Source organism: Pipra filicauda, unplaced genomic scaffold (assembly GCF_003945595.2).
Source record: "Pipra filicauda isolate LSUMZ 115617 unplaced genomic scaffold, ASM394559v2 scaffold248_size1969534_pilon, whole genome shotgun sequence".
Lineage (NCBI taxonomy): Eukaryota > Metazoa > Chordata > Aves > Passeriformes > Pipridae > Pipra > Pipra filicauda.
This window is the reverse complement of record NW_024104363.1, coordinates 793,949-820,748: the sequence shown is the minus strand read 5'-3', so window position 1 is coordinate 820,748 and position 26,800 is coordinate 793,949. Positions and strand designations below refer to the sequence as shown.

Here is a 26,800-nt window from a genome sequence, read left to right as displayed (position 1 = left end):
AGGAGGTCAGGGAAGTTTCTGAGACAGGGTGAGCTAAATGATAATTTATCACCTGAAATAAAATCCCTGTGCAAAGCTATATTTAGAGATTGTGTGGTTGGTGACACACATACATATATATGTATATACAAACATAGACACAACATAATATTTCTTGAGTTGTAGAGTTTGAAGTGTCGTGATTGTTTTTAAGATCTCGTGTTCACCACAAGTATTCTTAGTTATTGAATTTTCCACCTCAAAGAAGGAAGAAAGGCTGTAGTCCCTATATCCGCATTGGCTCAACTAAATATGAACGAAGATATGAATGAGGGGAGAGAGGAACCTGAGCTGGGATCAGAGAAGATAGGAAATTGGAAAGAGTTCCTAACATGCAGCAGAAGGGTTGTATAGACTGTACAGACTTATTCAAATTGACTGAAACACTGAAACAACCAAGGAGCAACTTCAACATCAGATTTCAGTCTAAATTGCATTGTCTTGTTCTTCTTTTGCAATTCCATTTTCAAGTTTGTGATCAGTAAACCCTTTATTTATTAGAAAATCCTACTTTCATTCTTAAGCTTGTGTCTTACATAAACCTCAAGGAACTGGAAGGGCACACAGTTAACTTCTCCTGCTGGAATGGTCTCTGCTGACAATCTCAGAGACAATTTTGGAAATCCTCAGGAACAGAGATGTTTCCCATCCTGCTTCAACAATACCATCGTGAGGTGGCATTACTGGAATTAGTCATAGCACGAAGTCTCCCATTCCGCCCTGCTGGTATGAATCTGTTCCAGCAAGAAACAGCTGATAGAGACAATAAAAACTGTTTAAAGGGGAAAACCTGAAACCCTGTTATTTACTGATCCAGACATTATTGAGCCAGTAGATCATCTCCAGAAAAGTGAAAGAAAGGTGATGGGAATTTGAGGATAGCCAATGATAGGCTTAATTAACATAAAGGAAACACTTCTTATTCACAAGAAGGTTTTGTTTCCCATTAAAACCTGCAAACAGGATGAAGCTAGTTCTCCCATTCCTTTTTCAAGTGGAAAAAAAAAAGAAAGGTAGCAACATGAGAGCAAGACTGCCCAGCTACATCAGCAATTCTGTCTGGTAAATGGAAGTGAGGGAAGCTCCAAAGTGAGAGAAGCCTGCCATGGACAACATGCAATTGGTAGGTGATCAGGTTTGAGTATGGCTCCTCACCTTGGCAGCAGTGGCAACACTAAACTGCCCACACAAGAATGAGGTCAGGCTGACTGAAGGCAGAGTGAGGCTGAAAAGTTGTGATGTACTTGTTGATGTGTTTGGACACATTGAAGGACTGAAAAATAGCAACTGGTGCTATGATGCTCCTTCTCTAGCAATAGCTATTGTGCCATGAGGAATTGAGGAATATGGAAACTGGAAGCTTGGTCCTGGTCTCTCCTGGTGTTACCATGAGTGGGCTCCTATCTGCCCTGCCAGTGTCTCACCTCAGGCTGCCAGCTGTTCCTGCTGTCAGGGCTATCCATGTACTCAGCTTGGTGCAGTAGCTTTGCTTGAGGTCCAGTATTGAAGACCAAGAATGAAAGACCCTAGCTTGGGCTGCTTTGCAATGCAAAACTGTTTCAACTTACAAGTGCTCCTGACTTACTAAGAAGGCTGCAGTGCAGTTATATAAGCTGAGCTTTCCCCCTGCTTCACAAGTCACACGAGTTTTAACCAGAAGAGCCAGAGCCACTGAGACCTCACACACCAAAAGTGGTTTTCAGGTGCTAAACCTGCTCAAACCCAGAGATGCTGAAACCTGCTACCAGCACTTGGCAGTCGGCGGGTTCCACCCGTGGCCGTGTCCGAGACACGGGGGACGCACGCGGGGGGGGTGTGGGGGGAGAAGGAAAACATCGCGCCTGCGGCTCGGTGCCAAGTTTCGCTTTTGCGAGAACGGAAAACGAAACGGAGCGGTTCCCCGTGCTCCGGCACAGCGGGCGGGACGGGACGGGACGGGGAGGCTCTCACCGCGCTCTTAAATGCGGAGCGCCGGGCACCTCGCTGCAGACTGCGAGCCGAGCCGGGTCGGATTGAACCGAACCGAGCCCAACCGAACCAACTCCGGTCGAAGTGTGCCCAGGCGACTCCAAGTGAACCGCAGCGCATCCCGCCGGGTCCAAGCCTGAACCGCAGCGCATCCCGCCGGGTCCAAGCCGAGCCAAGTTGAGCCGAGCCATGCACCTGGACATGCTGGGCCGGCTGTTGTCCATAGGACGGGCGGTGCTGGCGGCGCTGCAGGGGCGGCTGGGCGCGTTGTGCTGGAGCCTGACTCCCCTCTCCCTGTCTCTGTCTCTGTCCCTGCCCTTGCCCGGCTGGCGACGGGACTCACCCCCACGGCGGGAGCGAGAGCAGGAGTGGGACGACGCGTCCCCGACACCCACCAGTGTCAACTATCACTTCACTCGGCAGTGCAACTACAAGTGCGGCTTCTGCTTCCATACTGCCAAGACCTCCTTCGTGCTGCCGCTGGAGGAGGCCAAGCGGGGGTTGGCGATGCTCAAGGAGGCGGGTGAGTCCCGGGGACCGGGCGCCGGCGGTAACCGGGGAGGGGAGACCCCGCAAGAGCAAGTGCCGTCGAAAAAGTTATCCCGGGAATGTTCCTGTACCTTTTCATGAGGCTGCCGTGGGGCACTGATAGCATGGGGAAGGAGCAGGCGACGGGCAAGAGATGTTCATCATCTTTCTTTGGTCCTTCTCTAGGAATGGAGAAAATAAATTTCTCGGGAGGAGAACCGTTTCTTCAGGACAGAGGCGAATTTGTAGGCAAACTGGTCCAATTTTGCAAGCAGGAGTTGGAGCTCCCAAGTGTCAGCATTGTTAGCAACGGCAGCCTGATCAGAGAGCGGTGGTTCAAGAAGTACGGTAAGGAGGAACTGCTGGGCACAGCAACACTGCCCGGGCTGGGGGGCCTTTGCGGAGCAGCCTCACCCACAGATGGATTTGGGGGCAAGTGGGAGATGTTTTTTTAGTGGTTTTACAAACCAGATGTAAATACCAGTGAGATTGTGTTGATTATATTTTGTGAACATAGGCATTATACCAAAGGCTTCTTTGGTATGATGATGTAATAAAACAACAGCTCAGCCTGTCTCCATAATGCTGGGGACAGACACACTCAAGTTATGTGTTTTGACGCTGCTGTTGCTGTGGCTTTTGCGGTTGATGGGATGACTCCACAGAACTATATTTACATGGTACTTCATGACAGATGATAAGGAAGTGAAAGTGGGCATATTTCTGACAGCTTTTAGCTGAGGGACTGGATATTAATCAATTTTTAAAACTTGTTCTCAGGTGAATATTTAGACATTCTGGCAATTTCATGTGATAGTTTTGATGAGGATGTCAACATTTTAATTGGCCGTGGTCAAGGAAAGAAGAACCACGTGGAAAATCTGCATAAACTGAGACAGTGGTGCCGAGAGTATGCTGTTGCTTTCAAAATAAATTCGGTGATCAACAGATTTAATGTTGAGGAAGATATGAATGAGCAGATCAAGGCACTCAACCCTGTGCGCTGGAAGGTAGGAAAGTAGTGTATACCATAGGTTTCTTGTTCAAAGAAAAGTAATAATGAGGTTTTGGAGTCATCTGAATGTCTAATGACCTCAGCTGGATCTCCAGCTCGGGCTGGTGTTAGGGGCCTTCTTGTCAACGTTGCATGGTGTTGAGATGGGTTCTGTCTCATTCTGCACTAAAATGGAGCCCAGTATGTCAAGAATCTTTTTTTATTGTGATACATACAGAAAATTACTATTTCAGTGTATGTAGATATGGGTATTTTATTATATTAAAATTAATATAGAAAGTCTTTAAGATTTGGAAATGTGTCACGGTGTAGAGAAAATGAAAAAACAGTATACAATGATACATTAGAGTCAATATAGTGTTAGCAAGATATGTGTATATTAATGTTCTGTTATAGAGTATTAACAGTTAATGTACATATATTATATTTTTTATTAGAATGCATTAAATACACTATGTTATCAGTTTGCAAATGGGTAGAGGTAATGTCGCATAAATATGAGAGAACTTGTGGAATAATTTCTCATTCTTTGCTTAATGGAAATTGTTATACACACAGAATTTCTCAGAAAAAAAAAACTAAACCAAACACTTTAAGTGAAATCTTGGTCCTACTAAAGTATAGTAATGAAAATGATAATTTAGAAAATTTAGAACTCTGTAATGGTTAAGTTGCTAAAAATAAATCTGCACCATGCTCTTTGTATAGTATTCAGTTATCACAATTTGTGTCAGTGTAGCCCCACTGACAGAAAAATTAAGATATTGCTACTGAGACAATTAAAGGTTTTTGTCATGGGGACAGTCTCTTAACCTCAAGGCAAGTGAAAATGTAAAATCTTAACTAGGTGCCTTCTGTTTTCAGGTATTCCAGTGCCTGCTCATTGAAGGGGAGAACAGTGGTGAGGATGCCTTGAGAGAAGCAGAAAAATTTGTTATTAGTGATGAAGACTTTGAACGATTCCTGGATCGCCACAAAGATGTCTCCTGTTTGGTACCTGAATCTAATCAGAAGGTAAAAATTAAACTGTCCTTCTGCAACTTCATTTTCAAATAATGTTGGAAAATTGGAAAGGAACTAGAAACTTTCATGGCAATTAGTACTTTCCCTACAAGTAGTGGCTTAGAAGAGGTACAGTACAACTTTATCAGCAACCAGTTTTGTTATGGTAGAAGTCAAGTTTTTTAATTTTCTTTAAGGCTTTTTATTGACCATGAAGTTATTAGCAGAAAACTAAAAACCCATTGATCCCAATACTGTGGAAACCAGCGGGAGTACTTTTCCCCACCACAGCACAATATCCTGAAAAAGTTCAAAGTTAATAAAAACACACTTTATACTCTAAGCATAGTTTCCTAATAGAGATTGTCCAGCTTAAATGATCACAACATTTGTTTTGAAAATGGCATAATCATTCCAGCATGCAAAACTGTAAGTTCTACTGCTGTAAAAATTAATAGAAAACTTGGATATTATTTAAACCACCTTTATCCAGTTGGGCACCCACATTTCAATTAGACACTGGAGAGGTCATATTTCAAGAATTACTAGTTTATTCATACATAAAGTTATTCTAGTAATTCTATCATTTATTTCTAAAATTTGATCCAAGCTCACTGAAATAGTGGTGATACAGTAACTGTTTCAAAGATTTGTATCTGACTGAATAATTGTTTGCTTTGTCTTTCATTTTTCACTAGAATGGAATTTTAATTTGTATATTAATTTCATTTTTTTCTTTTGATCTATTACAGATGAGAGATTCATACCTCATTCTGGATGAATATGTAAGTCTTTGTTTCATACTTAGTATTTGTATGCTAATATATGTATGTATCAACAGTGATAACCAATTCGATTTACTATGCATTCTATAAAACAATTTTACCACGTAGTACAAGGAATGGATGTGATTTATTCCCATCAGACATAGTAAGAACTTTAATATAGTATAAGCTGAGGAGAACTTGCAATCAGGTTGCAGGCATAATGATTACATCACAAATTTAAAGTGTAGATGTCTATTTCTGGAGGACAGCTTCGCTTTTTTTCTTTAATTTAAAAATACAGAACTTGCCCTGAAAGTTAAGTTTCAAAGTGCCTACTTAGTTTATGTGTAATTGAAGAGCCAGTCTTCAGGAATTATGGTATAGCTTTGTTCCTGCTAAGGTGTCTAACCATGAGCTTCTGAGCTTTCTAAGGACTAGAGTGAAACTCTTCATGCACTTATATAGGCTTTTGTGGGATTGCAGTGCAGCTTGTTTAATTCTGTGGGAAAGTTAAGTTTTTGCAAATTGACTTTTTAATGTCTTATCTATTGATGTTCCAGATGCGTTTTCTAAACTGTAGAAATGGACGGAAAGAGCCTTCCAAGTCTATCCTAGATGTTGGTGTGGAAGCAGCTATAAAATTCAGTGGATTTGATGAGAAGATGTTCCTAACAAGAGGAGGAAAGTATGTGTGGAGTAAAGCCGACATGAAACTAGACTGGTAACTCAATATACTGAGTTAGGGCAGTGCATCATGTAAAGAAAATATGTGTGTATATGATGAGTGTATACCTGTATTTCATGCTTTTAATTACACTTGGTATATTATACAGACAGTTCAGTATAACTCTATATGTGAATGTGTTTTTTAAATGCAGATTATGTACTTTTATTTTATTGAGCATAACTTAATACTTTCAGAGCTTTCATATGAGCAGATGTCTGAAATAAACTTTCTAATCCATTTTATGAAGGACTTAAGGGCAAACTGTTAACATAACGTCATGTAGTAAATGTTTTTAAAATACTACATGAGTGTGGATGCCAGATAAATCAAACTCCACCCCAATCTCTACTTCATTATAAACAGCTGTAAGAATGGAGAAGTGAAAACTCTTATCGGGGAATGCATTCTGCCTGTTTCTCAGGGAAAGGTGGATTGTAGTTCCTCTGTAGATCACAAGAGGGCCAGCTGGCAGGCCACTGGAAGCACCATCTGCCTTTTTCGGGGGTAATAGAGGGTCAGAATCTAGGAATCATTATCTGTAATAATGTATTTACAAGAAAATCAAGATGAAGAACTTGGCCATTTTCATTTTTTAAGACTTAACTGTAAAAGTATCTGGTTTTATTCTCCCTCTACTCCATATGCACAGACAACATTTGCAAAAATGTTGGAGGATGTAAATTTCTGCAAAAACATATTTTTAGTCATGAAAGAATATTGTATTTGTCCATCCTAAAACCTAGAAGTACGTTCTACCTAATGATAAACAACTTCTTATTTCACTTTTGCAATGGCCTTAGTTCTAACTAATATTAACAGTGAGAATGTTTGCATTTTATTAATTCCTCCATTTTCCTTTTATCTGCAAATATTGATTTATTATTTTCAGCTTTTTTTCTCTCTGCATGCATACAGTTCTGATGAAGATTCCTTCTCAATTAATACTATGTAGCACAACCTAACATGAATCTTCTGTTGTATAGTGGCTTTTTATTTTGCTAAGCCATGGAATTACAAACAGAAAAGTTCATGTATCATGTAACCTTGCTTTAGAGGTTGCTTGGTTTAGTAATTAATTATCTTGCTAGTTGCAAACCTGCAGATATTAAATGAAATTAATTGGATTTTTTGATAGCTGCCTTTGATTAAGAGCTTGCAGCATCAATATAAAATAAAGAAAAAAATGAAAAAAACCCAAAAATAATCAAGTATACTACCCTCATTCTTGGGTTTCTGGCAATTGTTATGGCTTTGTAATTGCAGCTTTTCAAATTTAACCAGTCCCATCCTCCTCCTGTTTGAAGGGAAGAGGGATAAGCATTGCAGAGAGCAGAAGTGAGCTGGCACTACTCATTCATCCCGTCCGTTGAATGTCTGGACTGTCTCACACTTCTAAATATTTGCAGCAGTTGGGAGTCAGCATGCATTAAATGTATCACATACAGAAAACGACACCTTTTTTTTTGAAGAGGTTTTTGAGAGAAATATTTTACATTCACCTACTGCATCTTCAAAGTTGAAGGGAAAAGCGCTTAAGTAGGAGCTGCTACTTCTGTGTACCTCCAAATACACTGTAAAAATGTTTCCATTTATAATTCCTTCAGTTTCTATTTTTACTATCCTGACTGTAAGTACACTCAGTGGTGCTCTTTTGTCTCTATGTATTTTGCATTTTGCAATCACAACACTTCCTAGAAACATTTTAGTCTTTTTTTCCCCTTGTACTAATACTAAGTGGCATTTAAAATGTGACCCACACACATTAACCCCACAGTCTTTTGGCAGCTGTTTCACTGACCTCAGTTGGAGTTCTGCCTGAGTAGTAACTACGGACAGTGCAAATTTATGTAACTGGGGTTTGACTTCCTCTGCGTTCCCACTGCTCAAATGTTAAATTCAGCCTCTTCCTCAGCACCTACGCTGCATGATAGAAAAGGAGCATTTTCCTTTGCTGCTGGCTCAGTCCCAGCATGGGGAAAGATTTAGTGCATCAACGTACCAGTAAATCTACCAGCTTGCAGCTTCTGCAGGAAATGCCAGCTGTAGCACAGCACGCAGATGCATGGTACACAAACTCCCCTTCAGACCCCAAAATTCTGCCATTCTTTGCTTTGCATCTTACCCTGTAAATGGTTATTCCTTTGCTTCCTCTGTGCCTACAGAGGAAGATGCAGGAGAAACAAAATGGAGCTGAAAATGTCAAAATCCAGTAAATCATGTAAAGACATTGAAGACAGCTTTTATCAGAAGGTTCTAAGTTCTTATCTTCTTAAAAAGGTTAAGGATTTTACATCACCTCTTGCTACCACATATAATTAAGAAAAAGGTTTCTGCTCTGTGTGACACTCTTTTTCAAAGGAAATACCAGTTGTGTACATTGGAAATGAAGAATCCGACATTACACAGTTCAACCAAAAGTCATTTAAGTTGATGAATAACTCTTGGTATTTTTATATGCAAAATTCATTGTTGTGTAAAATGTTGTTTTTTTCCTATAGCTTGATTAATCTAGGTTTTTTGGGGGAGATTTAGTTTATAAACACAGTTCATATTGGACCAAAAATAGACTTTAGGCTTTCATTATGTAGTTAGGCCTAAATTTCAGCACAGGACTAGAAAAACAAAACTGAATTCGGTAGGGCTACTCCCAGGCTTAGCAATTACAGGTACATCTTAACCCTGAAGAGTCAGGATTTAAATCTTTCAAGTCTTGTAAACAGATATGCTCAATTGTATTTTCATGTGTAATCTCATAGTATTGCAGCTAAGGACTTGCTTAAGATGCTGAATTGGGAAGGAACTGACACTGTAGTCTAGTAGTGTACTAGCATTACAGAGCTGTTTCTATTTGTAAAATATTTGTAGAGGATGAGTGTTTGGGGAACTAACATCTGATAAAGTTATGACTATACCTTGGGTAATGAGTAAAATTGTCACTTGAGATGCACTTTAGGATGCCCTCATTTTCAGTGAGAAGGATGCTGTTATCTTTGAATGTTACAAAAGATGAATTCTGTAATAATGCTGTCAAATATTTAGCACTAAGTATTTCACATGAGTATGTTGCACATTTCAATAAAAGTTTCTATTTTCTTAAGTTTGGTTGGGTTTTTTTGTTTGTTTGTTTGTTTGCTTTTTTTTGTGTAATGTAACCCATACTCGCAGAATGTATGTCTGCATTCACAAGAGATCTATAATTCAGGATGTAGTCCGTATATAGCAGGGGGCTGCTTGCACAGTGCCAAGGACAGCATCTAGGCTGAAATGGAGGACAATAGTGGTGATTTTCCTTGTGATGAAAGGCGTGTTACAAGCCTGAGTGGACTGAGCTGTGCTGTGAAGAAGACAGTTCAAATACCTTGTGCTGTTTGGATGACGGCCGCTACGAAAGACACAGCCAGCCATAAATATCTGAGGACAAAAAAAGATTATCTTCTGTCATGGTAAATAAAACAGAAAAGCCAGTCTATTTAGAAGACCGAAAATAAGCAGCTTCTCAAGCTCATCTCCCCTCTTGAGGTTCTGTGCAAACCCTGGTACCAGACAACGCGAACTCGAGCTTTTCACAGTATTATGGCTGAGTTTGAGGGGAGCCTTAGTCTTTTATCCCTCCGTTTGCCTTTTTTTTTTCTTGTTCCCTGCATAATGAGGTGGGGTGAGGGTGCCCAGGAGCAGCACCGCAGCGAGATGCTGTGTGTGTCCCCCCCCCCGGGGCTGCTGTGCTCTATATGTGTGTGTCTTACCTGGGGCTGCTGTGTTTTGTGTGTGTGTCACCCCCGAGGCCGCTGCGCTGGGTGTGTGTGACCCCCGGGGTTGTTGCCGGGCTCTGTCACCCCGGCCGCGACCGGGCGAGGGCTGAGCTGCGCCGCGGTGAATCCACCAGGCATCTCCCGTTCGCCTCCCAGCTCCGTGCGGCTCCCACCGTGCCTGTCGGAGGAGCGCCGGCCCTTGATCCGTTCATGCACCAACAACAGGGAAGGATAGACAGCGCTAGCAGCACACCCCCTGGCAGTCATGGTTCCCATGCTTTTCCCTCCTTCCTTCCCCGGCAGGCAGGACAAACCCCCCGCCCCCTCTGCACCACCAGCCGCCGTTGCTCTCTCCGGCCGCCGAAGGACCTGCTGGGCTGGGGCTGTCACGCTCGGGCAACCCAAGGTAATATTCCTTACAACAGACTAAAAACCCCCCAGTAAAACCGCCGGCGGGGCTCGGCTCGGCGGGGCTCGGCACGGCGCCCTCAGCCCGCCTGGCGCTGCCAAGCAGGAAATCCCGGGATCCCCGCGCTCGCCGCCGCCAGGGGGCGCCGCTGTGCCTGGCGTAGCGCGGCCGCTTCAAAGCGGGCGGTGGCGGGGGGCGGTGGTTTAATGGCGCCCGCCCCCGCCCGCCCTCCTCCTCCGCCCCCGCCGCAGAAAAGCCCGGGAGCGGCGCCCGCCGCGCACACTCCGGCTCCGCGGGGGGTGGAGACCATGGGTGGGGTGGCGGCGCCCTGCCGCGGCTCCGCGGGATAGCGCGGGACAGCGCCGCGCACCGCCCGCGGGCCGACCCGCGCCGGCAGCGGCTGGAGCGGCACGGTAAGGGCGGGCGGGGGAGCCGGCACGGCGGGAGTGGGGAGCCCGGCTGGGGTGGGGGAGCCTCCCGGGGCGGTGGGGGTGCTGTCCTTCCCCCCGGCGAGGCGGCCGGAGGCGGTGCCGGACCGCGCGGGGCACCCCCGGCCCCTTACGTAAAGGGCTGTGCTGGGCGCTCCCCGCGGCGGGGGTGCCGTAGGCAGGGGCGGCGTTATCCCGCTCCCGGAGCCCCTGGGCGGTGTGCGGGGAGCGGCGCCTGGCCGCGGGCAGGGTATGGCGGGGCGCGGGCTGCTGGCGGAGCGCTGCGGAGGGTTCGCAGTGACAGCGGCTCCGCGGAGCCCCGTGTGCTCTGCCCGGTGGGTTCCGTCAAGGAGGTGAAGCGTCTCGGAAGAGCCCCGCGCCCTGGACCGCGGTGGCCGCTCTTGAGGGGAGCAGTAATTAAGTGTAGGGGTTATAGGGGTGTGTGAAGTGCCGTGCCCTACCGATGTTCTCGGATACAAGCGAGGTCTGCGGCGTGGGGAGAAATCCGTTCGTTTGGGTTTTAGAGGTGGAAAAAGTAGGAGTAAGTCTCGCTTTTTCCTTCTCTTGCTGAGCTGAGATGTTACCGTTGACTTTTTTGAGGTGTTGGAAGTAACCATAGGTACGATAATGAGATTGCCTCCCACGCCCTGGATTGCCAATGTCCTTTTAAATCAAGGGTATCTTGTTCCTGATGAGATCAGGCCCCGCATCATGTGTTTGTGGCTTCTATAGAACTGGAAGAGGGAGTGTCAACGGGGCAGGCTGATGGAAGAAGATACAAGCTGTTTGTATTTTTGCTGTATTCTTGGAAAGACTGTCGCTTCTGCACTGGAACATAATATTCCCTGTTCTGCAACAGGCATAAATGATGATCTATAAATAGATCCGTTTGTTTATATTGTTCCCCGTGTAGCCAAACAACTGTTTACATTGTGAAATTGCTTGCTTCGTTTCACATTATCTTATCATTGCTGACCCAGGAGTGGCTACAGCTGAAGCTGCACGTTCTTGGGCAGAGTGCTACCGGAGAGATTACATCAGTACTTTAAACTTCTGGTGGCCTGGCCTAGCGTGTGCTTCTCTTACAAGCATCAGATGTAGTGAAGGGGTGGTTTGGGGTGAGGGGGGGAAGGGTGTGTGGGGTTGTGGTGTCCTGAGGGGCAGACCTGTGCATTTAAAGAAAATGCTTTGTTTATACTTGGAAGGGATTTCACGGTGTGGGAGAACTTTAATTGCTTTTTCCTGGTAGTGGAGCATCAGTCAAAGTGACCTGACTTGAAGTTTGTTAAATACTCAACAGAAACAAGATCAAGTGAGAAGAATGGTGATGGGAGAGAGAAATAATTCCTTTTGTTTAGGAGTTGCTTGAAAAAGATAGGATTTCTCCCACCCCCGCCGTCGGGAAGAAGTTTTATTTCTTTACTCCCCTTTCCCTGGCCATCACGTCTCATTATCCTCTTGACCAATCTGTGTATTATGAGGGGGGAAACTGTCTGTGATTGAAATACTAGTACAATGATAGGTGTTTATTTGATAAAACTACTTTGAATGAGCCATCCTTTATGCAAAACAGAGTTAACTTCTAAATCTCCTTGATTCATATTCTAGGACCTGCTAGATAAAATCATGTGTTTATCATCTGCAGTTATTGAAGATTTTGCCCTTGAATCACAGTATTATGTTATCTTCACTTACTGTCTGAATTTTGCTTATTTCAGTATTTTAAGGCAATACTTTGTTGAGGAAAAAAAGACTATATTTGCTTAACTCCTCTTGTTTCTAATGTGTTGCTCTTGTTGTTTTCCCGCTGTTTTACATTCCAAGTCTTTGTCACATTTCATGTGAGGTTTTGTAATAACTTCTTACAGCTTTTCTTTTAGTTAAGCCAGAGGACAAGGCTGCTGTCTTAAACATGGATTTTGGCTGCAGTGTCATGGAGTGGGTATGAATGGCTTCAGTGTATCTGCTGTATTTACAAGTGTGCTCTCATAGGCTGGCAGAAAACTCTTGTTTGCCCTCCCAGTGCTGATTCAGGGAAAAATAATAGCTCTGATCATCCCACAGCTTGGTCTGCAAATGTAGACCCTTTCTCTCCTAGAAACCTGATGCAGCAGGGGAGTTGGAACCTGTTACATTGATTGCCGTGCTTCCTGTGGAGTAGTATCAATAGTTACACCTTGAGTTAGCAGTCTATGGTTTGATTAGAAACCTTTTTATATCCTGAGTTACAAAAAGGAAACTGAAAACAATTACAAATGAATCCACCACTTTGTTTCAATCGTTTAGTGATTCTGCCAAGTCTTAGGCTGCAGTCAGCTGTTCTTATTATAAAGCAGGATCCTTTTCTGTTTTGCTTTGCAGAAATGAGTTCATAAAATTCATCTTTCCCTGACCTTTTGAAGGAGATCAGACAAAAAGATCATAATGATAATGTCTGTTTTCCAGTTCTGATGGCTGGGAGGAGCTGTTGAAAATACACTTGCTCCTCTGGCTGTCTGCTGCAAAGTGATAGGAATGGTTTTTATACTTCCTAATCAAATGGTATCAAAAACACTTACAGTTTTTCTGCATATGCAGTCAGCAAATTCTGGAGCTGACAGTGCTAATACAAAGTAGGTTTTTAAATAGCTTGACTGTTTGATGGGGCATTATAGTGGTGACACCATAAGTGTCCTTTCTCAAAAAGTCTGAAGAAAATGAGGAACAGAGTAAGTGAACCAATATGTCTCATAACTTCATTTACGGTGATGAAAAAAATTCCCACCAGATGGTTCTAGGCTTGGCATAACAATGTTACTGCCTTCTTATAGGATCATTTCATCTTTTCATTCAAAGAATAGCAAGTGAGTGGTAGCTTTTTGCATTAAAGTGCCTTGCTGTTATCCTACAAGTATCACTATGACAGTTTAATACAACTACTTCCTGTTTATATTGAATGGAAGTGACTTATGATTGAAGAAATGCACTAAAGCTTACTTAATATAACCTTTTCCTTTTCCTTCTGTATGATATCCAAAGGATTGTCTAAAATACTTGGGAATGAATATGGGTCTTTCAGGTTGTCTGAAAAATAAGATTCTAACTCACCAGGTTCAGGCACAATTTTTTTTCACTACATACAAACATTTAACTTCGTTTGCACTGATCACTGCTTTGCTTGTGAGCAGCCAGATTCAATAGTTTTGGAGTCTTTCTATTTATTCTTGAGTTTCACTTGGAAATTTTACTGACTGTTCTGTTTTTGCTGTAGTATTGGGGTTATTTCCTGTTATCATAGAACTCCACTACAAACTACAAGCTATGAAAGCTATTGCTGTGGTTCTTGGAGACAGTTTCAGCTGAACTACCTTCATCTCAACTCCAGTCTCTAATAAATAGGTCATATACATTATAAGAATTGTATAATACCTGGCAACTGCTGTACACATTCAGCCCTTGTGGAGGACTCTTAGCTAGTGACGAATATGAAGATGAAATTAGGAAAGTACATTAAGGCCAAAATTCAATATTAGCCCACCATAATCTGGTATGTGATCAGCTTCTTCCTATTCTTATTATTTCTGCTATTGCTGTTTAACAGTTGATTTACTTCCTGTTTGATTACTGGTAAGACTCTATGCAGATTTCATAATCTCACAGATATTTATTTCCTTTTGTATATATAGTTATGTATATGCATACATAAAACTTATGCTATATGTGATATTTTTTATATAATGTTTTATATATATAAAACCAAATATTTTTTACTCTTGAATTTCTCTAAACAGCATTTAATAGGGGACAGATCTGGGAGAATTATCAAAAGTGATTGCATTCTGTCCCACTCATCCTGAACACTTCCAATGGCGGGGGGTTGGACTAGATGATCTTTAAAGGTCCCCTTCTAACTCAAACCATTCTGTGAGGAACCTGAGACTATTTCAGTTTTGTGGTATTTAAGAGGGTCTTTCTGATGGATCAGTCTTTCTGTTCCTACCATAGGTATGCCTTGTAGTTGGTTGCTGAAGCTACACATGCAGCATGATCCCCAGAATAACTCAGGATGGTGGATCTGCTGTGGCCCTGGGCCTGTACAGCCAGATGCTCTTGCTTGAAGGACTTCTGGGAAGTGCCCAGATGTTGCCAGTTCCTATAGAGTGTTACAGGCCCTCCCAGGAGGATTTCACACAGTTTTCAGTCAGGACTGTCTCCCTGTATGTGACCATACAGGGTAGCTGTGGTGGTGTGGGTGAGCAGAGCCTATTCCTTGCCCAAATGCTGCCTCCCTGGGGTGACAGGAAGGGTCTTCCTGCATTGCTTAAAGCAACTGTATTTTTCTGGGCCTGATGCTTTGGACAACGTCTGTCCTCTTAGGAGGAACATGAATGTTATTTAACTCTGGTTTTCCTTCTATTGCTGCTTAAGGGAACAGTTTTCCCCTTCATCTCTCTATACCCGTATTAAGAAATACATCCATCCAGACAGAATGAGAGCGATGCTCTGTGACTTGTGCAGTCAGGCTTATGTCTCCAGCACAGTCTGCAAATACAAGACTAAGCTATTTGCAGTCAGTGTATGTATATTTTTAGCCTGGTTTTCTGAGAAAATAGAGATTGTATGCAACTCTTTCTGTGAATGTCTGACTTTCCCTCTTGTTCTTGTCTTCTGAATCTTTTGAGCCATTCCAGTTGCATTTTTGAGAGAGTAGAAGCTTATCTCCAATAAACCTACAGTTTTCTGATAGTAGGTAGCCTCAGCAGATGGAAAGATGCCTGCTGAAGGAGAGATTGAAGTCTGAGCTCTGTCTACAAATTTGACACACATTCCTAGGAAACTGGATTTTACTGGCTCAGTTGCTTACAAATCAACTTACATTGTGCTCCTATTTTTTTACATTGTCTCAAATTAGACTGTTACTTCCTTTTTGGTTATTTTTGCAACAGTTCTGAATATGGAAGAAGAGCAAGTGTTTAGTCTTTAGCTCCAAGTAGCTTTATAATGTGGCAAAAAGTTCATGACAAGAAAGGAAAGGTTGTTTGTTTTTTTTAAAACATTTTATTACTGTTCTTCATACATGTTCTACTTATGCAAATTCTTATTTTAAAATGATTATTTGAACTCTTATCTTTTATTACTTTTGCCTTGCAGTAGCAATTTTTAGGCACCCCAGAAACTTTTAGGATTGTTATGTTGTATTGTATGAAGATTGTTCCCCCAATGGAACGTAACTTGATAGGACACAAACTGAAACAGTTTAGTCTTATTTCTGTATTTCTCCTCAGTAATTGTCTTGTGTAAACAGACCCTGTGTGACCCTTTCAGTTAGCTGATCACTTTTGCACTCTAGTATCTGTTGAATACATCTTATGGTCTTTTGTCTTGTCATGCTGACTTGATTAATGTTGGACCATCATCTTCCTTCATGAATAATGTATTTCTTGTCAAGCAGTTGGAACTTAGAGGAGAAAACACCTACACCTACTTTCTTTAGATTTATTATGCATTACTTTTATCTTTGATGTGTACTGTCCTTACTTTTGTGTAAAAAGTGCTGAGCAAAGGTACATGATGAGGATGTGGAAGGTGTAAAGGCAGACCATATTTAAATTAAAAAAAAAAAAAAGAAAACCAAAAACCATACTTTTTAGTAAAGCTTTTCAATTTTTTCATTGTCTTTCTGATATTTGTTGACATCTTAGATTTTTGAAAGCTTAGTAGGTGACATTTCTCTCTACTTGAAATTACTACATTGTGCTTGTGTCTGTTACTCTTTCCTAGTTGTGTATGTGTGTCTTGCTGTCTAGCAAAGATGTAGTGACAACATTCACTAGGCCTCACTAGCTGTAGCTGGAAAGCTGGGAGAGGTAGGATAACCATGGTCACAGCTGCAGGATGCACGTGCTAGCTCAGGTGAGCCATTGGTGCCTATTGCATCTTAAAGTTTGGTCTCAGCTGATCCTCAGGACCAGATTTGGAACCTGCTGGGCTCTTTTTTGCACCTAAGACCAAGCTGAGGTCATAAGCTTTGTGCCTCAGAAGTTGCAGGTAAAACAGACCAGTCAGCTCTTCCTATTAATGACTGAGAAATGAACTGTGTACAGGTTGTTAAGCACAATGTGGTGGTGAACCTTGTAGTTGCTACATGAATTGGAACCAACCACTTCCTAAGGGTGCAGTATGTATTATCTTATCTGCACCTCTGATTGTAAGCAGTTAAAAACCTTTTAAGTTTGTGGATGTTCATCTATTTTTACTCACCTGCAGGGTGTAAGTTTATCTCAAGGCTTGTTTGTTTGTCTTTATCTTGTGATGTGGCAGCCACTGGCCTTGGGAAAGGTTACTCTAGGAATATTGGTGCCATATGGAGCTTGCACTAAGCATGACCCTGGCACCTCTCCATGCTGTTGTTGGCTCCCTGTGTGTGTTTGGTTGTGCCCTGTACTTTGGATCCTTTTGGCTCTGAGAGAGCTATTCTCTACGGTGTGAGTTCATCCTTCTCTCTACTGTAGTTTCTCACATCCACTGCTGCTTGGAGCAGACACTGCTGCTGTCAGTGGGCATCAGCTATGGCTGTGTTCAGAATATGTAACCTCCTGTTATCTCCTTTCTTCCGTGATGTGGTGTCCCACTAGAGCAGCAGCATTGGCCACTTACTTTGCATGGATTTATGTCTGAAGATCCATTCTCAAATGTTTTACCCTTGACTGTTATTAGGCATGAAACATAATATGGTTGTTTTACTGTCTATCCCCTTCATTAGGAGGGTAATAACCCACTTCTCTGTCTTCTGTTCTTTTGTTCCAGGTTGTCATTGTCTTTGAAAAAAATAATCTCACTTCACAGGGAGTAACAGGGTAATTCTGGCTTCAGTTCATGTTACATATTTAGCCTAAAATTGAAGTATGAGAAATTCATAGACGACTCATAAATCCAAAGAGTGTGATAGTCTTTTTAGCAAACTGTCAGTTCGTGCTAAATATTTGCATCAGTCAGTTAACATTTCCATTAGCTCCTTAAAAAGCTGAAGTTCACAGGTTTGAATGAAATCCAATATTTATGGCTGTGTTCCCTTGCTTTTCGATTTAGACTACTGCTATGAAGCTTTTTTTACAGTTACAGGTAAATGTGTTTTTAGGGTCTGCTCTTTCTTGCAAAGTTCACTGTTTTGCTCTCTTGTCTGAAAGGTCTGCATGGGTTTTTTGTGGGGTTTCTTTGGTTTGGTTTTATTTCCTATAGTCCATGATTCTACTGTAGTGGTCTCCAGACCAACATAGGCCTGTCCTTGTAACTTTCATTAATAGGAGTTGTTTTTGGATGGGATGATTCAACACAGCTGCCAATATAAAGAACAGTCAAACTGTCATGCTCCCTCACTGTGCTAATAATAGTCGTGTACCACTTTGCTGGCAGGCAACACTGCTGCCAGTGGCAGCTTCAGGAGGGATCACTAGAGGGGCAGCAGGGTCAGTCAGGATCTCTGCTTTTCCCCCTCTCACCTTAATATCTTTTCTTATGCACATTCATTTCTCACCCCATGAGACTGAACCATTCTTTTCATTGAAATAGCAGCATATTTTTACTGTGGTATCAACCAATTCTGATATTGAACAGTGGAAGAAGGGTAAAGATGGTGCTATTTTTGGAGGGGAAAAAAACCCTACAAAACCCTTTGCAAAACAAAGCAGTTTTTGTGCTATCCTAGGTGGTTTTACTAAAATGATAACCTGGAGAGTACCAGGGTAAAAAAATATGTGCAGGTTAGGATGTCCTATCAGAGTCACCTCAACTCATGTGAAAATCCACTTTTCTTAATACCAAGAGAGTTTTCATATGATTCCCTTAACATGGGACTTATCCAGCCCTATTGGGTATGAAGAATTCACAGTATCTGGAGTTTTACATAAAGAGAGGAAATTGCTCTCCTCAAAAAAAAAAAAATCTCTACAAAGAAACTTAAAACAAATAGGCTTAAATGAAAGACAGTATGTATCTGAGCTCTTGTAATTGCTGAAAGGCTGCAGATTTGTATCTGACCATCAACAAATAGGTCTTCCTAGAAGTGTGGGGGAAATGCTCTTCATAGGAGCTGTAGATCTCGGTTTCGGTATTTCATGTTACCTAAAGTCTGTTGTCCAGCTGTTACAGTGCTTGTGTGGGAGAAAATCAGAGGTTGCTCAACTATATCTCACCCAGACATTCATCAGAGCTTTGATTATTTTCATTCAGTGAAAATATGCAGAACTATACTACCATGTGAAGGAGCAAGATTCAGGATGGGAGCGGTTCCAGGCGTGGAGAAAGACATACAGCAATTGACAGGACTTTATGCTATGGACTTTACCGTTATTATGTGGTTTCAAATACGTGTATTGCTTTGTATCCACACGACACAGTGCACAGCCTGGGCATGCCTGGGCTTGCCACGAGTTTGCCTGCTCTCTGCTTCCCCGCTCCCCTCTCTGATAAGCTGCAGAAGCTGCAGAGAGGAGACAGTTACCATTCGCCCTTTCCTTCCCCGGTTCCTCCCACGTTCCTCCCCCGTTGCCTGTGTCCCTACCCCGATTTGTTCCCCTGTTTGTCTGTCTCATGCCCCACCCCATATTCTAGCCCTTTCCCCACCTGAACTCATAAAACCCCGGGCACACCTCAATAAAGTATCCCAGTTGCACCTCTGCCTTGTCTACGGACCTCTCCGTGTTGTGTCACGGCCCCATCCCCCCTCGGACCGTGGCACTACCTGAAAATGGTAAATTCTGTAACAAGATAATAAATAATTTAAAAGACTAATGTTTCTATTTTATATGGACATCTTATTTTTCAATATATGCATCAGGTAAAGCACATCATGTTTTGATGCATTTATTAAATGCTTGAGAGGGTCTTCCGTGATTGCATCATTATGTGCTTAGGGAGTCTAAGTGCCAAATTCACTTTCTCTTTAATTGAGGTGGCTTCTGTCATTTAAAACTATTAAATATCTACAGTGATGGAAAGCCTACATGGGTCAGAAAAGATTCCCTCATTTAGTGGAGAATTTTTTTCTGAATATACTCTTTTCATATTCCTCTAAAACAAGTTGCATTTCATGACAATAATACAAAAAACCTCTTCCAGTTTAATTTTTTTTCTTCCTACTCAGCAGCCATTCAGTACATGGAAACAAGGAAATGAGAATATTTTGAAATAGGGCTACTCTGCTGAATTATTTCCAAAAATACTTGCCAGTTTTAGATTTTGACATTTCCTATGGATGTTAAGGAATATAATGAAACTGTCGAAAGAAAAAAAAATATGAGCTACTCAGAAAAGAATAATGTAAATACAGTGGCTTTCCTCTTGATTCAGTATACTTTGGCAGATGTCATCTGTTCTGGGGAAGTACCACCTATGCAAAGGATGCACATGCAAAGAGTGTGGCTTTGGGGTAGTCAGTCCCAAATTGAACAGGTGATGGTACATCTTAAAACTGTTTGAACTCTTAATATGTGAAAGCTTGGTGTGCCTGTAAATGAATGAGCAGTACTGTATGACAGAGAAGATATGAGTTATTCCAGAGCCCTCTCAGAGGGTTGTCTGGTATTAGCCATGGAGGCAGCCAGGCTGAATGGGCCTTTGGCAACTGTGGTGGTATGAATTGTAGCATTGCATGCAATGCTATGAAGGAGTACACAGAGAAGGGGCTGTGTGCCCTGTATACAGAGCTGTATTTTCCTTCATGGCAATTCCTAATTGCATCTTTCCAATCTTCTTTCACACGCTGTCCGCGTGTTCTTTTGTGTGTGGGGGGGGTTGTTGGTTGGTTGAGTTGTTTTTGAGGCTACATGGGAAACTTGAGGCAGAAAACCGAAGATAAATTGTGGATCTAACTCCCTTTTCCATCCAAAAACCATAGTCCTCTCTTAACTGACAGAGTACCTTTGGTTATTGTGCTGATACAACACAAGATATGTGCCTCTGTCCTGTGTTGTGCAGCCACTTCATAGCCTGAAAGGAGTTGCCCCATATGTTTCTCTTTACCCAATCTGACTCCTGTGGGCTCAGGTTTCAAGAGGGAATGTAGATGTTTCAGGACTATAGGAATGTGAATGTAGGGTATTTAAAATGAAAATTTCCTTTTTCTTTCAGCCAATACTTTGTGTGTTTCAGTGTATCTGAGATGATCAGCAAATTCTTTGGTCCCTTTCTGAGTGACTGTCAAAATCAGATCAGGTTAAATCTGTGTCAAATTCTAGGTCAGACCGAACCTTAGACTATTGTTTAGCTTAATTTCTCTCTAGTACATAAAGTGAAAATAACTTTAAAAATATTTGCAAATGGAGGAATTAAAAAATGGATTTATGTTCTTGTACACTTCTGAGGGATGGATAGAAAAGTTGCAATATTTAGACTTGTTTTTTATATCACTTCACTCTTCCATACCAGTCATAGTAAAATTATTTTAATACTTTTTCTTAAAAAACTAGACTAGCCATGTAGAAAAAGCGTTTTTTTCCTACACAGTTTTAATATTGTTCCAAGTGGTATGATATGCCTACCCCTCCCTTTTTATAGAAATTCATGGAATATTTTGTCAACTTCACTGCATTTAGAGTTCGTCTGGAAGGCTTAGGAAAGCTTGTCCAGTAAGATAAATATGAAGTGCTAATTTAATTATGTTAACAGTAAGTTTTGATTTTTTTGTTCTTTACTGTAGAGGAAAAATATAGGGAAGGCATTTTCCATTCCAACTTATTAATGAGCAGGTGTGTATGTGGGGGGGAGTTATCTTCTCATGAAGGCTTAATTCTTGTGCTTTTCTATTACACGTTTTAGTAAACCTGGCAGTTAAATCCAACCACTTCTTCTTAAAAGTCTGAAATGACAAGGCTTCTTTGGAAGTGCATCCAAGAGTTAGTAGAATAGTAATAGCTGTCAGGTTCAAAGCAAAGCTAGTAATTAAATCTTCTGGCCTATCAGGTTAGAAATGTATTATTTCCCTGTTTTCAGCACACAGTATCTGCTGTATTAGTATGAATGGATCTATTAAAATACCTTTTATCACTATGCTTTGAGCTCTTCTGCCTTTTTGAAATCATGTAGCTGCTTTCTGTAAAAAGCCTTTAAAGAACTTCCCGCATCTGATCTGATAAAAAGCATCTTATTGTTGTGAACCAGCCAGTTGAATAGCTGTTCAGCTGTGGTAACCTGAATAGCACATGCTATGAGAAAATGGTGTGAGATATGTAAACCAGAGGGAAGGAGGGGAAGGACGGTGGCAGGTGAGTAACTTCCTCCTCTGTCAGGGAGTCCCTGGGAATTTCATCTCCTGGCATGAGCGACAGCATGCTTAGGCTGGCTCTGCACAGCAAGGAGCTTTACCCAGAGCTCATATGTGCTTTCTTCACTGAGCTATATGCTTAAGTTTTGCTTAAGTGTTCCAGGATGTAACTCTGTGTGACCTCCATGGCACAGGGACTGCAGGGTTTCAGTTTGGTTGTGGCATGTAAATACTTTGCACAGCAGAATTTCCCTTTGACGAGTGTTGTGTCCCTGGCTGCTGTGGGAGCGTTGCTGCTGAGGGATCTCATCTTTCACCTTGTGTCTCTCTGTGGGTAGCGGTGACAGTGTAGGACTGTATGAAATGCTGTCTCCTGACAAGGATAAGGAGGCTGGCGAGGAAATCACGTTTTTCGTAATCACATGTTGTCACCACCATAAGTAAAGGTGAGAATCCAAAGCTGAAATTCCTTTGCATGCATATAACCTGTCAAACATCATCTTCTTTCCTGTGTGTCCTTTGACATTTGTCCTTGGGACCCTGTGGCTGCCAGACTGTGAGCTGCATCATCAACTCTGACAGAATGGAGTGGAGAGAGATGAGTTCATGGCCATTTGTGCCTCCTAGCTACTCTTGGCTGACACAAAAAACAGATGAACCATGGGCTGTCACACAAATATAGAGCAGATCCCACAGCCTTTCTTTTCACATCTGCTGCTCGTCCTGTGCTGAGACTGATACAGGTTTCCTAATTCTGCCTGTCAGCTTGTGGCTCTGTACAATAGAGCTTTCTTGTTGGGAAAACCATTACAGCACGTCAGCAAAAGCATGCCAGGTGAATGGAGCAACAGCTGCCTGTAAAATATAAACAAGTAGATGTCTGTGAAAAATAAACTGAAAATCAAGATGCTTCAGGACTGGGCCTGGGCAAGACACCATTTAACATTTTAATTTCTAAGACAGAAGCTTTAAAAAATAAAGGCATCCAATTATGTTGTTTACCAGTCTGTCATTACTAGATTTTAATAATCAGGAAGTAGCCACAAAGCATTTATTTGTTTTTGATGAGTAAGACCAAAGGTATGTATGCAGGATGGGGCTGAATTCAATCAGATTTCTTGGTGAAAACTTTTCTGGATATGGGGCATGGGGGACTGCATCCTGAAAAACAGCAGCTCAGCAAAAGGGTTAGGGATCAGGCTGGATGCAGAACTTTTAAGGGACCAGTGCACTGTTGTAGGGAGGGAAGAGAGGTCTAATTTAATACTTGGGTAATGGGATTTATAAAATAAACATATTTCTCCTTGCAATGCATTAATGGCAGTAATACTTAAATTCTGTATGTGATCCTAGTTTTCACTAGGATCATTAAAAGGTCTTTTAAAAACCTGCAGAAGGTATAGAAAGAGCCACAGTAATTATCAGTGGTGAAAAAATTCCTGGAAGTGAACCTGGAAAGGGTGAGGTGTGAGCAGCTTTTGTTTTTTCCCTCTGTGTTTTTATTTGTAGTTATTTGGATCCCTGTCCAGATAATTTTAGGACAGACTTGGTATCATCCAAAGACAAATGTCTGATAACTGTCAAATGGATTGATCTGTCAGGTCCATCTTTGTGAGATATTTCCCTGCTGGGGATGGAGGACAAAACACTGGTAAAAAATGATCAAGAGAAAACAGGCTGAGAAGGTTATTAAAATTATGGGAAAGGAGTTTGAAGGTTTTTTTACATTAATTGAATAATAAATCAGTGAAAGGGTTAAAATAGCCCAGCGACATGTGGGTGAGATGACCATTGCTTATGTCTCATCAGAAAAACTTCTCAAGATCGGATTCACTTGGTTGAAACCCACGAAAAGGAGGAACGTCTTGAGTGCCAGGATAAGCATTTTAGTTGTCTGAGAGATCAATAGAAAGACTGCATTTTGTGTATATTATGCATGTCCTTTCTTACAGGACTTAGACATACAGCTTCTTATTGAGTATAATAATCATCCTACAGGCTGGGGACTGGCAGGATGCTGGCTGATCAAGGAAGAGCCTCTTGGGAAAGTCTTGTATGGGAGGGGAGATAAGAGGTTTGTCTGTTTCTGTGTAGAGCTTAACCTAGGAGCTGGATAACTCCAAGGAAATGTCAGAGAGAAGGGTTGAAATTTCCAGTTTTGATAAGAAGAGAGGCTTCAAATAGGAGGTAATTCTGTGAGGTCCCTCTGTAGAGAGGATAACTGAGTTTTTGTGGCTGGAAGAGGTTGCCCAGGAGCAAACAGGAGACAAATGCTGCTGGTAAAATCTGTTTTGTTTCCTCGAGATCCCTCCAGCCTTTAAAAGAGAGAAATGGGAGAGAGGGCCTCAGGAAGGCAGTGCTGGTAGAGCAATTAGTGAACAACTGAGTGAAGTGCTGGCAAGGGCAAGGTTTTAAGAGGAAGAAAGAGGTCAAGAGATGTGTAAGTTGGATGAAGCTGATGCAATGACTGAGAGTACTGGATGGGACAAGTTTTGTACTAAGCAAAAAGAAGGGCTGGCAGAAGAGCTGAAAAACGTCTGTGGTAGAGATTTTGAGAACGGAGTTCTTAAGCAGCTTAAACATTAACCATACCCTGACAGTATGAGAAGAGACTGCCTTGACAAGTATGTTGTACTGACTTCCTGTTACTCTCCCTTTTTAATTTATTTTCTTCCTTCTCTCATTTACAGAGTGATAGGTCTTCAGCCAGTGTTTCTAGTTACACCTAAATGGAAAAGTGAATGGCTGTAGCTCTTTAAACCAGTAAATTACACTTCCCACCATTAGAGAAAGTAGTGAATCTTCTGAGGTTTCCAGCCCAAGGCAGGTCATGTGCCCAGGCAGTATTTGTTATCCATATACAAGTTAATTGTACTTATCAGGGTACTTGGGAATATGTAATAATTTGTGGGGTTCAGGTTAACAATGTAATAGCCCTTCTAACCCTAAGGAAGCAGTTTTCTTGTTTTACAAACAGTTACACCATAATGAAAATCTAGTTTGTTTTTCCTCCTGAAATGTCAAGAGAATTTAGGAAGAGAGTAGTAACATATTTTGTCAGATTTCCTAATTTTCAAGCAAGATTTGTTGTAAAGAAGTAGCAGGGGAAGGTTGAAGTGAGCGGGGGGGAACCTCTTTTTGGTGACACAGCTGCTGACTGAATAGCTGATCAGTAGCCTAGAATCTTACAGTGCATATATATATATATGAGCATTTTTCAAGTATTGGTTGCCTAAGTAACAGTAACTACTGTTTGTTTGTTTTTCCTAAAATTATGCTACATGTTTTTCCCATACCACATCTCCCTCTAAATGGAAATCAGAGTGGAGGATGAGAATGTTTCGGGAATTAAGTGCATATTTCTTGAAGCATTCTTTAACATTTGGAACTTCTATAATTACAAATATTTTTGAATAACGTGTTGTCTAAAATTTAGGATGAATAAGGAAGACTGGAATCTTGTGCGTTTGGTTATAAACTGGTTCCAAGCTGCATTTTTTTTTTAGATTTGGTAGCAAAGGGCAGGTTTTATGTTAAAAATCTACATACTCAGTTTGGGATATAAGTTTTTTGAGTATTTGTTGGAAAGGAACTGAGCTGATGATTTGTCTCTGAGAAACAACACTACTGGATAAATCTGAAACTGGGAAATAGCTTGCAGTGAAAGTAAAACTACTACCAATTGCTGTGTTCTGAATTTATAGAATCGTAAAATTGTTTAGTTGAAGAAGACCTTTAAGGTGATCAAGTCCAACTGTTTACCCAGTACTGCCAAGTCCACCATTAAACCATGTCCCCAAGTACCACATCTACACGTCTTTCAAATACCTCCAGGGATGGTGATTCCACCATTTCTGTGGGGAGCCTATTGCAACACTTGACAGCCTTTTCGGTGAAGATTTTCCTAATATCTAATCTATACATCCTCTGGTGCAATTTGAGCCATTTCCTCTTGGCCAATTGCTTGTTACCTGGCTACAAGCTCATTTCAGGTAGTTGTAGAGAGCGATGAGGTTCCCCCCTCACAACCTCCTTTTCTCCAGGCTAAACAATCCCAGCTCCCTCAGCTGCTCCTCATCAGACCTGTGCTCCAGACCTTTCACCAGCTCCACTGCCCTTCTCTGGACTCGTTCGAGCACCTCAATGTCTTTCTTGAAGTGACAGGCCCAAAACTGGACACAGGATTCAAGGTGTGGCTTTACCAGTGCCAAGTATGGGGAAGTGATCACTACCCTGGTCCTACTGGCCACACTGTTGCTGATACAAGCCAGGATGCCCTGGGACTTCCTGGCTACCTGTGAACACTGCTGGCTTGTGTTCATCTGGCTGTTGACCAGCACCCCTAGATCCTTTTCCACCAGGAGCTTTTCATCCACTCTTCCCCGAGCCTGTAGCACTGAATGGGTTGTTGTAACCCAAGGGCAGGACCTGGCACTTGGCTTTTTTGAACCTCACACCATTGGCCTTGGCCCATCAATCCAGCCTTTCCAGATCCCTCTGCAGAGCATTCCTACCCTCAGTGCTTCTGCCCAGTGTGGTGTCATCTGGAACTGACTGGGGCACTTGACCCCCTCATCTGGATGATTGATAAAGACATTAAATAGGACTGGCCCCAAGACTGATTCCTGGGGGTCACCACTTGTGACCAACCACCAGCTGGAGCAACTCCATTCACTACTACTCAACACTGGGCCTTTCTGTCCAGCCAGTTTTTTACCTGGTGAACAGTCCAAGCAATGAGCAACCAGTTTCTCCATGAGAATGCTGTGGGAAAGGGTATTAAAGGCTTTAGTAAAGTCTAGGTAGGCAACATCCACAGCCTTTCCCTTATCCACTAAGTGGGTCACCTTGTTACAGGAGATCAGTTTGATCAAGCAGAATCTACCTTTTATGCTGTCTGGGCCTGATCCCCTGGTTGTCCTGTACATG

At 42.1% G+C, this 26,800-nt stretch overlaps 2 protein-coding genes across 3 annotated transcripts in view; both read left to right on the top strand.

The window, feature by feature from the left end:
- Positions 1 to 1,879: 1,879 nt before the first annotated feature.
- Positions 1,880 to 9,143, top strand: RSAD2 (radical S-adenosyl methionine domain containing 2). Its single transcript, XM_027737439.2, has 6 exons — positions 1,880 to 2,530; positions 2,722 to 2,883; positions 3,316 to 3,545; positions 4,415 to 4,564; positions 5,305 to 5,337; positions 5,880 to 9,143. The coding sequence occupies exons 1-6, from the start codon at positions 2,197 to 2,199 to the stop codon at positions 6,042 to 6,044; spliced, it is 1,074 nt and encodes a 357-aa protein (XP_027593240.1). The 5' UTR covers positions 1,880 to 2,196; the 3' UTR covers positions 6,045 to 9,143.
- Positions 9,144 to 10,499: 1,356 nt separating this feature from the next.
- RNF144A (ring finger protein 144A) overlaps positions 10,500 to 26,800 on the top strand; it is a 64,976-nt gene continuing 48,675 nt past the window's right edge. For both annotated transcript variants that reach the window (XM_027737437.2, XM_027737435.2), the window contains exon 1: positions 10,500 to 10,617. The gene's annotated coding sequence lies outside the window, so the exon portion shown is untranslated. The remainder of the gene's footprint in view (positions 10,618 to 26,800) is intronic.

Bases quoted from the DNA above. Each gene is read 5' to 3' on its own strand.
- RSAD2 (XM_027737439.2), top strand. From the start codon at position 2,197: ATGCACCTGGACATGCTGGGCCGGCTGTTGTCCATAGGACGGGCGGTG. The intron at 2,884-3,315 runs GTAAGGAGGAAC...ACTTGTTCTCAG, and splicing joins GCGGTGGTTCAAGAAGTACG to GTGAATATTTAGACATTCTG. The intron at 4,565-5,304 runs GTAAAAATTAAA...GATCTATTACAG, and splicing joins TACCTGAATCTAATCAGAAG to ATGAGAGATTCATACCTCAT.